The sequence below is a fragment of the Cavia porcellus genome, unplaced genomic scaffold (genome assembly GCF_034190915.1).
Source record: "Cavia porcellus strain 051 isolate PalLab524CR breed Dunkin Hartley unplaced genomic scaffold, mCavPor4.1 scaffold_8, whole genome shotgun sequence".
NCBI classification, from domain to species: Eukaryota; Metazoa; Chordata; class Mammalia; order Rodentia; family Caviidae; genus Cavia; species Cavia porcellus.
In genome coordinates, this window is record NW_026947491.1 from 3,206,590 (window position 1) to 3,219,195 (window position 12,606).

Genomic DNA, 12,606 nt, shown 5'->3' on the forward strand with positions numbered 1-12,606 from the left:
ATTTGTGTGTGTGTGTGTGTGTGTGTGTGTGTGTGTGTGTGTGCATGTGTGTGCATGCACATCCTTTAATCCCTGAAATGTGTTAACATACCTTCTGGGAAGAAGATACATTCATGATTAAAATGTAAAACTAGTTTTTCCTTTTAAAAATTCCCTTCCTGTTGTGTACAGCAAACTGGACTAATAAACATAAAGATTTGAGAAAGCAATAGTTACAGTTAAAAACAAGTAAATAAACTCTTTCTCTTTTCCCAGCCTTTGCTTATTTCCCCCATTTTGGAAAAAGCAAACAAGCAAAGCAATTGGGTTGGCTAAATCATTGTGTGAGGTGACAGTGTAAGAGGAAAATGTGCATTTTTTTTAATTTTAAAGAGAATAAAGCCAAGCAACATAAAACAGAACAATGCCAATCAAAGCAAACCAGTATAAGAGACACAGGACTTCAAAACAATGTGAAATCAACAGTGGTTACCATAATGCCACTTGTCTTCAAAATAGCTGCAGATACCTTCAGACATAGTAAAAATCAAACAGATCAGAATAGAACCGATTAAAAACAAAACAATGAATGTAATAAAGGGCTTTAAAACAAGACAATATTAAACCTAAAATGACTACCATAATATATCTTGTTATCTTTGAAATAGCTGCTCCTGCCATTGGATATAACAAAATCAAACAAAAAACAATGAAACTCAATCCAAAAATCCAGTGAAAATGATACAGGACTTCAAAACAAGATAATAGGGAATTAACAATAGCTACCAGCTTCAGAAGGAGATCCCCACACATGTCATTGTACAGAAGATGCATACCATATCCTCTGAACAGATGATCGACCACTGGCCCTAGGCCTGCAAGGTCAGTGAAACACCAAACAAAACAAGCATCAAATTGCATTTCACCTCAATAGATATTGTTGCAGTCTGTGTTTCTCCGGATCAGCCTGACCCTTACAGCGGGGATGGAGGATACTTGTTGTTTGCCAGCCCATGTGCCAGAAAGGGTGGGATCTGGCTGTCCCCTGGTGGTGGTGTCCCATGCATGGTGTCCCTGGTTCGCGTGCGGGGGGTGGGGGGGTGGGGGGGGTGGGGGTGGTGGTTCTTGTTGACTTCTTGTTCTCTTCCCCTGCAATCTGCAAATGGCCAAAATGTGTGTTTTAGAACCAAATTTTTCCTTAAACTCTGGCTTGGCACTTTGGATAAGCCATCAGAGCCCTCAGAATATGGTTTTATCCCCTCAAACTGAGGAGATGCGTGTACTGTCTTGCTGGTTCCTGCATGCCCTTCCCAGCAGAGGAGCAGGAGAGGGGCACTGGACACAGGAGCAAGGGGCCTCCCAGCCCAGGCTCTGCGAACTGGTCTGGAAGCAGTTTCTAAATGAAGTTCTGATTTAAAGACTCATGGTTTTCATGAGGCTGAAGCTGAGATATGAAAACAGTTCTGAAAACATTTCCACATGCCTTCCTTTCTGTCTTAAGACATGCAGAAGAAATAAAAAAGGAAAAATTTTAGAGTTATTAAATGTTATAAATTCCAGTGATCATTCTAGACCCAGGCCCTTTGTATTTTTAAGTGTGCAAATACTCCTGGTGCAAACACAACCAGTCCATTGCTGCGACTCTCCACTGCTGCGACTCCGCGTTGCTGCAAGTCCATTGTTAAATGAATTGGTTGTTAAATGAACTGAGCAGAGTATGCACATTACAATGTTCAGAACAAAGAACGGTCACAGGAAACTCTCACTTGATGACCTGCTTTATTTACAGAACTGTCCATACAACAGAACATCCAGTACTGTACAGTGCAAACAGCAAAGACGACAGTGTTGTGGAAGAAGCCTCCAGGAGGCTGCACTGGGTCATAAGTCAGAATATGGGTTATAAGGGCCGGGGATTGAGCTCAGTGGCATAAGTGCTTGCCTGGCAAATGTGACATTGTGAGTTTGATCCCGGTACCAAAAAAAGAAAAAAAATATGGGTTATAAATCCAAACAGTGTACCTCAGTTGTAAGTCTGAAAAGTTGTTAAACAAGTAGGTGGTTAAATGAGGAATATTTATATCGTCACAATGTAGAGACTTTTAAACATTATTTGAATTATCCAAGAGGACTGTTGGGTGGGTGGGGGCACTGCAAGGACTATAGTATGGCAAAGCAAGGAAGCAGAGAGGGGAGAAACCGAGAAGGGACCCGGGATAGCATATGGGTAAGATGCCGTGACCCACTGCCCTCCACTAGGCTGCACCTCCTGCCATGTCTGCCATCCCCATGGCATTAGTGCCATCAAGTTAGGACCTGGATCAGTCCACTGAAAAGGTTAGAGCCCTCACGATCCACACCCTGAAATTCCTACCTTGAACACATGAGACTTTCAAAGTATACTTTTTTGTCTTTTTGAGAAAGGGTCTCACTATGCAGTTCAGGCTGGCCTTAAACTCACTTTGTAGCCCAGGCTGGCCTCGGGTTCACAGTGATCCTCCTGTATCAGCCACCGGAGTGCTGGGATTATAGTGTGCACCAACACACCCAGTTTTTCAAAGTAAACTTTAGATCTAAACTGTAACAATGTGTATTATGTAGAATTGAGGTATATTACGGAAAAGGATTTTTAAAAATAAAAACCTCCTATAATTGTGCTTCAAATTATTTCCATTCCGATCCCCCCAAACTTTCTTAAACACACATACAATTTATTCTTTCATTTAAAAAATGAATATGAACTTCTGTTGAGAAGTGTAATTGTGTGGATCTCAAGAACATGGAGTCTGTGAGTCTGAGCTTTCCCACTCCTGTGTGTCTGAGAATGGTGACAGTTTCTTCCTAATTAAGTTGATGTGAGGGATAAAGGAGTTAGCTCTTTGACTAGTGCTTGCTACATAATAAGCTACCATCTACATTCATAACCACTTTTTGATTATTGTAATCATTTATATGTACACACACATTTAGATATAACATCCAAGCCATTAGTTCATACAGTTAATTGCAATATATTTCATTACTATAGCCCTTTTCCCCCAGTGTTAGCATTTGGAGGTTGTCTGCTCCCTTTTAAAGTCCTTTAAAAGCAGTCCCCGGGAACTGTCTTGTGCATTTGTCTTTGGACATTCTCCTGTTTTTACTCGCAGGATAAAATCCTAGAAGAGTAGCTTCCAGCCCCAAAGTTAGGTGACTGTTGAGTCATTTGGTGCACGTGGTCCCATTTGTCTGATGGAAATTTGTGTCAATTCAAACTCAACAGGATGAGAATGTGATTTTCTGGGGCCTTGCCCAACGTTGAGAATGAGACATGGAGAATGTGAAAAACTGCTTGTTTGAGGCAAACCTGCCCCCTAAAACAGGCCGGCAGAGGATTCCTCCAGGGTTAGGAGAGCAGGAACCCACAGGCGTGCTCCCAGAACTGTCCCCGGCCCGAGAATGTCTGGGGAGCCAGAGGAGCAGGCTTAGCCCACAGTCAGAGGCAGGAATGCCTTCTCTCACTGCAGGGAGTGGAGGAAGGGGGACATAGAGGAAGAGTGACAGGCTGGGGAGGAACTGGAGACAATACCCAAGGGCAGGCCTGGCCTCTAGGATCCTCCAGAGTACGCTTTACTAAGCTCCAGGAGGAGCTCCAAACAATCAAATTGATGATCAGGATTAATTGTCACAGAGACCTCCTGAATACTAGTAAATGAGATTGTACAGAAGAAGAGTTATCAGTCAACTTCTGACGCTGCAACAGAATACCAGGTGTCGGGTACTTTGGAAAGAAACGAGACTTACTCAAAGTTAAAATCCAAGATGGCAACTCTTGGTCTGATGGACCAGGTTACAGGACAGTGTGGTGATGGAATCACAACATGGGATTTGTGAGGGTGAGGTAACTCAACAAGATAGGAAGGCAGAGATTCAGGAGCCCACTCACTGACTTTAGGACAACCTGCTCTTGTAGTAACTAACCAGGTTCTCTCAAGGATAACGTTCAGTTTTCTACACTTGGTACCCTTACTGGCTTAACCATCTCCCTCTAGGCTGCTGCTGTGAGACACTGCCACCCAGGGCCATGTGGACCTTTGAAGAGAAAATCATATCGGCACTGTGGGAGGGGGGAGCTGGCTGCATACACAGCTGGTTAAGAAAGGTGTGTCTTCTCCCACTGTTCAAATTTGAGAATAGCCCTTTGGGCTTTGTCAGGGAGGGAAAAGCCAAAAGGGAGACTGGAGATGTGTTTATAGAAAGACAGACCAAAGGAATCAGAGGGAGACCACCCTAAAATCTGAGTTGTTAGGCAGAATTATTATATGATGAATACATCAAAGTAGGTTATCTTCTTTTCTCTCTTTCTTCCTTTCTTCCTTTCCTTGTTCCTTTCTTCCTTCCTTTTTCTCTTCCTTCCTTTCTTTCTTCCTTCCTTCCTTTCTTTTCTTTTCTTTTTGTCTGTGGATACCCAAATGTTTTAGCACCACTTTTGAAAAGTCTACCCATTTTTCACTGAATTGCCTTTGCATTACTGTTGAGAATCAGTTGACTACAGAGACATAAGACTATTTTTGGACCCTGAGTTCTGTTGCCTGCCTTGACTCAGCATCACCCAGTCCTGGTGGCAGCAGCTTTATGATGGCCATGAAATCAGGTGGCTTAGGCTCTCCAGTTTTGTTCTTCTTTTTCACAATTGTTTTGGCTGTTCCAGGTCATCTTGGTTGTTTCCTATGAACGTTATGGCCTGTCATTTTCTGCAGAAGGCCTGCTGGGAGTCTGGCTGGGATTGTAGTGGTGGATAGATCACCAAGGAGAATCCCCAGACCTTGTTAAGTGTCAGGCCAGCTGGGTGCTGCACCAGGGTCTAGCTGGGCTGCAAGGTCAGCTACTGATCCCAGGGTCTGTGTTTCTCTTTTTCAGTTGGAAAAGCAATAGGTAAAAGCATCCATAGTGTATTTTGATAATACTGTAGGATAATCTTTATGGAATTCTGAGCAAAATATTATAAGAAATATTCATTTGTGCCTAAGGGTTATAAAACTGATGTAATTTAAATGCAATAAAATATATACAAATGGCAAACAGTTCTTGAGGGTTTTCCCTTAATTTTTCAACACATACTTTAGGGTTTTAACGTACAGCATTTACAGCATTCACTTTCCTGAATTGGGGTGGGAGGGGGGTTTGAAATAATTAGTAGGCAATTTTTTGGCCCTGGGACTTTTCTTGTAAATGTTTTCTTTGGCAGCCATGCTCTTGAGAACAGGAAGTTACTCTCTTGTTACAGATTTAAGACTTTTCTGAGCCAAATAACAGAAAGCTGGATTAGTTCTGAAATGAAGAGGGGGGCAACTCTAGGCTTTTGCTGGAGATTAATGACATCTTGCAAATATTTTAATTCTACTCTTTCCTCTTAATTTGTCACCTCCTAAACAAAACACACTTGAGTTGAAAACAACTTACCGTGGTCACTTTTCAGACTAACCCTAAAATAAAATATCTTTATGATACCCACAGATTTATTTAAACATTTTTTGGAGGGCTGGAGAAAAGGAAATTAGGGCTTCCGCAAATTGACCTTTTCTTCGTTGCAAAATCCCTAGTATGAAATTTAAAGTATAAAATCAGTTGTAAAGATGCTAATGTTTCCACAATGAATATAAAGATTCATAATTTTCTTTGACCTTTTAAAAAAACTTTTGTTACTGACAAAAATATTTAATCAAGCTTTGTAAATAAGGTCTATATATTGCTTGAGTTGCTTGGAAATAATTCTTTAGGAATTGTTCAAAGTGACAGGGTTACATCTTTTTGAGCAGAGCAATTACTAGTCTGATTTACAAAATAAAGGGACTGGATCTTCCCACAAATTCTGAGTCTTTACTCAGAGATAATCCTGCTATGATAGAAAGTGAATTAAAATTCAATTTTGACAGTGTAATCTTGATAAATTTTATAATCTGGAAGAATATTAATTCCATGAATTATCTAAGAAACTTGTAAAGTTTAGAGATAAAGAGGTTTTTCCTGCAATAAGAATAACTCTTGTACTGGTGATAGAGAAATTTCCATGGTGTTAGTTGTGCTTCTCAGAAAAGAAGCCTGCATTTTCCTTTACACCAGCAAGCATGCACACAGGCTGGGCGGGCAAGGTGCGGAGGGCAGGCGAGTGGCTTGGGGAGGCCCCGAAGGAGGTCCACTGGCTTTGAGCAATTGCCCACCCTGCATCTCTCCAATGCATGCTTTTGAAAAGCAGTGTTCTGCCAAAGAAATCCATCTGGAAACTGGATATGGCCAGAGACCCACCTCTGCACCCCATGGCTTGTGTTATCGTGTTTTGCTTTCTACGCGTTATCAAGAAAATATCCCAGCAAGCTACCTTTTCCTTCAGTCTTGCTTGAAGCAGCGTGTTGCCCACACCATTTATCATAGCTGGCTTGTCCTGGTTTTTTTTTGACAATTTCAGGGCGTTCTTTTAAACCTTATAAACAATTATAAAGTATTCAGAACTGTCATCCCCTACATATAAAAATTAAATTAAGCCCAAGAATTTGAGGCGATGGAAAACATTGTCCAGTCTCATGGATTTGGGCAACTAGGGAGGAGGGTGAAGGCTGATACACCTGGAGCTTCACTTAAAGGAAGCCACCTGCTTCCTGGGTTTACCGCATACCAAATATTTCTTCTCAACGTTTATGAGCTTAAATAGACACAGATGTTGCCCAAGAATGTATCATAACATTAATCATCTTAGAATCAGATCATTTAAGTGTTGAAAAGCTTCTAGGAATTTGTGCAGCTCAAGACTGTCATTTTCAACAGGAGGAAACTGAGGCTCTGAGAAGTTTGTTCATGAACCACAAAGCCTTGTGCTATGTGGGCATTCTCCCCTGAACACATAGATGGGGGTGACAAGTTTCACTCCACTACTTTCACTCTCTGGATAACCTTTAGTGTCCTATATACTGTGATTAACCATGGTCTCTTCCAAATTTTGGGGAAAGATAATCAAGGAGGAATTTCTTTCTGCATAATTCTCCTGAGTGTCCATCCCATGGGCATCCATTACTCCTGCCCTCCTTTCGCCTCTGGCTGGTCAGAGGTATTTTTTGTCATGCAAGACAGGAATTAAAGGTGACCGGACTCTTCCTCCTGGCCAGGTTTGGTGAGAGGACAGCTGTAGTCAGCTTTCTCCTGCTCTAGCCTGTGGCAGATCACTATTTCCTTAGCTCATGGCCTCTGATGTATGTCAGACCCCAAAGAGTAAGAGAGGCGATGGGTTAGGGTCATGGAAACCTGCTGCCTCTTTCCTTCCACTGGCAGGACAGCTCTTCCCAATACAACCTGAAAGGAATGGGTATCATGAAACCTCATACTACAGTGACCTCCATCATTCCTTTTCTATTTTCTGATAAATTTACAAACTTTGCTTAGACACAAAAAGGTATAAATACAGTTTAACGGATCATATTTTGTTCATTAAATAACTTTCATAGCAAGACTTAGGGTGCACAGTGGTTTCCTGAACTCAGTTCTCTCCACAGTTCTGGTCACAGACTATTGGACAAGAACTGAATCAAATTTTCCTATAAGATCAACACTGAACCCAACCAGTGAACTTGATTGGAAAGGATCAAGTTGACGAACTGAGATACCAATGTACTATACAATGTACTGGATATTTAATGAAAAAATCTGACAAGGCCCTTTAAATATAGGATGCTTTGCCCTGCAGCACAGAGTCCAAGCCAACTGGAATGAAAGGTTGGACAGCCTCCTTCATCCCTTCTGCCTGCCCTAAACTTTCTTCACATCCTGGAGATACGGTCCTCTGTGGTCTTCCTGCTACTCTAAACTCTCTGCTGTAATATTCTTTCTGGTTTGTTCTTCTTAGGTTGCTCAGAATTTGCACCATTTTCTCATCTTTCCTCCTATTAAATTTTACTCTTTTACTGTAGGTCCTACTTCAGCTGGGCTTTTATGACAAAAACACTTGGAACTAATATGCATGCCCTTATATAAATGACTGATAGACCACCACCTTCTAGAAAGATCTATGGCCTCAAAAGAAAACCTCTTCTAACCAAATGATCTTTTTATTGGTGGAATTTCAGCCAACGATGTAAAGAGGAAAAAAAAAAAACTGAAAAGGGGGCGAGGATATTTTATATCTTATTTAATATTTAATATACTAAGCTGAGAAGCAGGGCTTTAGTTATTATAATAGTTATATATTCTGTACCAAAAAATCAATACATGAACTCTTTCAAGGAGTTTTTAATTTCTGGTTTATGAGTTTATTCATATAAGAAATCTTACAAAGGGTTACTAATCAATCACAGTCACTTGTTTAAACAAGAATCTTCATTAACTTTGCTAATTAAAAAGCAAAATTACATGAAATTTCAGAGAACCACTCATTTGTGTGTAATATTTTTTCCTAAATTCTCTCTTCCCGCACTATCAAGAACTATGACACACAGAGGTGGTCTGAAGTGGGAGATTTGTCACTTGACAAATAACATTTGATGTGTAGGTCTGAAGAGAAAGCATTTTTTTCCTTCAACTTGAACCTTTTTGGGCTGAGATTTTCTCACCAGAGTCTGTATTATTTTTCCTATGGGCAACTGTCCCCTTGATTAATCCCATTTCCCTTAGTCCTAGTTTTCCCAGGCAGCTGAGCAAACAAAGATGCAGGCAGCCATTTTAACGCGTTTCCTGCCTGGGCCTGTGGGGAGGGCTGCGTCCATCCTGTTCATAAACCAAGGCCCAAGTGGGACTGGAGTGAGCAGGAGGATCTTCTGTCGGGGATTAATTTTAATAGGCTACAGTCTGTCACCCGGGAACGATAGCCCTGGTAAATGGCTTTAAATTACTATTTGCTGATAAAAAGGGAGATAGGAGCTGAAAATTGGGTTCCTTGGTTCAAACAATTTGGACAACTAATGCAAGCATGTACTTTGGTGTGAGTGCACACACTTTACAACCTAAGCCCCTGGGTGGCTGAGGAAAACCTTTTGCTGCTGTGGGATTACAGTGACATATAATGGGGGAAATGGGACAGTCTGTAAAAGTATAGGATTTTAGAGCTGGAGGGGAAATGAATCTGTCTGTAAATTCCTAGGGACCTATGGAGCTTTATGTTTCTGATTTCTGTGGACAAATGTTTCTTCTCCGACCGTCCCTGCCCTACTTTTGTCTCCCTACCAGCTCCTTTCTGTTTGCTATTTTCATTCTGTTTTTCTCAGACTCAAATTACAGTTCTCTATTCCTTCCCTTACTTTCCCTTTCTTACAGCCAGGCCTTCGTCAGTTATGTGTGAAGCTCGGTGAAGAAGAACACACACATATCTGAGTAACAGTGGCCCACAGGAGAAGTGAGGAAGCCGTGGCACTTGTCTTTTTCCACATAAATTCAGCGACAGCAGCCTGGAGGACCGATGGGGAGGAGAAGTTTTGTAAAATGGTACACAGATGTCAGCCAGTATTCTTCAATTAAGTCTTAGGTACACCACTGTTCATTAATTTTTCATTAGTTCTGATTGTTTTGATTTATTTGAAAATCCAGCATGCTCCATTTCCAAATGGAGTCTTTAAAAAAAATCATGAAAGAAAATTGAGTTTGCCTCATACTTTTTAAAATGACCTTTGGGTGCTTTTGTTCCAGCGTTTTCCTTTGTACCATCATGTCTCATGTCATTTGCTCATGGAGAAAATGGTCTTCATATCTCTTTAAAAACATAGTTGATACCATCAAAGTGTTTGCTGAAAGTGCTGTCATTTTTCTTAAGTGTCTAAGATAGGGCTCTTGGGCAAGAAGGATGATGGTTAAAATTTAAGAAAACAAAACAAAACTAAAACTAAGTGACAATGAGGAGATGGAACAACTGGAACTCTCAGATATTGCCTGTGGGGTGAAAAATGGAGCAGACACCTTGGATAATTCGGTAGGTCTCTTTTTTTTCTACAAAGTTAAACATTCATCTACCACATGACCTAGTAGTCCCACTCCCAAGAGAAATGAAAGCTTATGATTACACAAAAAGCTCAACGTAAATGTTTATAACAATTTGATTCATAACTGAAATCAACTCAAATATCTTTCTACTGTGCAATGCATGAACAAACCTGCACAATGAAATAATAGCAGAAAGAAGAAACAAATCACTGACACAGGTGACAGGAGATTTAGCTCAGCAGTATAAGTGCCTGCCTTGCAAGTGTGCAGCTGTGAGTTCGATCCCTGGTACCAAAAAAAAAAAAATCATTGACATGCATAAGGGAATAGATGAATCCTAAAGACATCATGTGGAACAAGAAAAAAAAAAACAAGATGCAAGAGGGCTACTGTATGATTCCATTTAGATGATGTTCCAGAAAAGGCAAAAACCTAGGGACAGAAGATGGTTACAAGGCTGGAGTGAGTGGAGCAGGCAACTGCATTGTGAGGGATGGTGAAACTGCTCTGTGTCCTGGCCATGGAAGTCAGCTCACCATGGCCACCTATATTGAGTTGCATTCACAGGTCCTATTTGCGACAGAATTTTGCTAAATTCCTCATGCTGGGCTTTAACTTGTGATCTTATTTCAGCCTCCCAGAGTGGTAGGATTAGAGATGTAAACTATGATGCCCAGCTAATCCTGTTTCTTGATAAGGAGTATAACATTCACATAGTAAGAACATGTGTGAGTGGCATATTAGTCCTTTTTCTTGTATTGCAGCAAAATATTGTGAGTGGGTCATGTGTGGAGAGTTATGTAGTTAGCTTATGAACCACAGGTTCAAGCATTTGGCCCCATCAGAGATTTATGGCTCAGATTTGCTGTTTTGTAACAATCTCTCACAGAAACTACCTCAATCCCTTCTGAGGGCAGTACCCCCAATAACCTAATTATTTCTCCCTAGGGCTCACTCCTTCCATGCTACTTCTCATCACACCAGTGGCCAGATTTCCAACATATGAACCCTCACAGAACAACTCAAGTCATATCAACCATACCAGACAGCAACTGTTGCCACTTTAGCTACCTCCTGGTATATTATTGCCAGATTTGTGCCATTCGTGTCCAATACTGACAACAATGTAAGAAAATAAGTGAGCAGCTTGGAAATTCTAAAGATTAATGTTTATTAATTTCAGAATTATAAGCTTTTAGCTTAAACTGTACAAAGATGAATGGAAATCATTCCATGCTTTTAATCATGTTTAGTGTTCTTTCACAAGTTGGTGGTAATTGGAGGGCTATAAGTCATTCTGACAGTATTTAATGTAACTGATGAAATGTTTCTTTCCTTTCTTTTTAAAAAATATTTTCTTCCTTTATAGCACAGCCAAGTTCATTAATTTAGTCTGAAGGCAAATATACAGGAGATTAACCCAAGTATTATTAGAAAAGTGGTTTTGATTTTTAAAAAATGAATCTGGAGAACAAAAACAAACTCCAAAAATACTTGTCCAGATTCATTTTTATAAACAATGGACTCTGATATGCAACTGGAATTCTTCAACAGAGATCAACTCTCTGTGGTTTGTGGGTTCTATTTCTTCTCATGTTTGCCTGGTTCAGCAGCGAACAGGTAAAACCTGTGAGATATTGATTCTTGCTTTGTTCTTTATTTCTCCACTACTAAATGTTTCCATTTTATATCTTTTCCCTGGACACTGCTGTGAAAATTTGTGTTCCAGATACTTTTAATTTGCTTAACACATACAGAATAATACTTTTTCTTCATTTTGTGAAAAATTCTGCTTTGCTGGAGGGGGAAATTTCACTGGTCACGCCTCTTGATGGTCTGTGCATGGGCACTGGTAGGAACTCAGATTTGTTTTATGACCTTCTGAAGCCCTAAGCCACAAACTATAAAAGATTCAAACTCATACCCCTGAAAATACCTCCATAGTACTTATGGATAATATTTACATAAAAAGCTTAAGACTTGTAAGAAACATTTTATTTAAAGAAAAAAGAACATAGGTAGAGACAAAAATTATGATTTAATTAGTACCTGCTAGTGTAAAGGACAGAAACACAAATATCTTTCTGACAGAAAAGACAATAATTTTATTTAAAAAATCATCATGTTTAACACAGAGAAGTACAATATGCAAAAATGTGAATCCAACTATAGTTGTGCTCAAAAGAAAGGGCCATTTGGTTTTGAACAATCCAGGAAACCAGGGAGGAAGTGTTTAGAACCAACATTTAGGACTGGTAAGGGAAGAAGGGTCAGCCTTCCACCAGTGGAAAACAGAAAAGGCAAAAATTCTGAAGAGTTGGTGCAGATTTAAGTTGTTGAAAGCAATATCAAGAAAACTGGCCATAATTTGGCTCCCTGGAGTAGCTTCGGGTTGTATGTCATGTTGGGAGGCAGTTGCTTGGGTTTACATAGCATCTTATGTAGGACTGAAAAAGGCTTCAGTTTCCTGTATCAGAGAACTGGGGCAGAGAGTTGGAAGACATAGGGTAGTATTTGCTGGGTCTCTCCCAGATGACACATGTTGTGACAGAGCATGCCTCCTGTTCTATCCTTTATGAAGCAAGTTTTTTAGGATAAACTATAAAAATTACTGTCTTCTTAACAGAGAGTAAATCTTTTCAAAAATTGTATACATTTGGAAATAGGTTTAATGGGAGGATGGGGGATTTG

At 40.2% G+C, this 12,606-nt stretch overlaps 1 protein-coding gene across 1 annotated transcript in view; it reads left to right on the top strand.

Annotated features, from left to right (window-relative positions):
* Positions 1-9,574, top strand: part of Myzap (myocardial zonula adherens protein) — an 81,912-nt gene extending 72,338 nt beyond the window's left edge. Inside the window, exon 13 of the mRNA XM_063254278.1 lies at positions 9,256-9,574. Coding sequence (XP_063110348.1) covers positions 9,256-9,280 — 25 coding nt within the window. The 3' untranslated portion in view covers positions 9,281-9,574. The remainder of the gene's footprint in view (positions 1-9,255) is intronic.
* Positions 9,575-12,606: the final 3,032 nt, after the last annotated feature.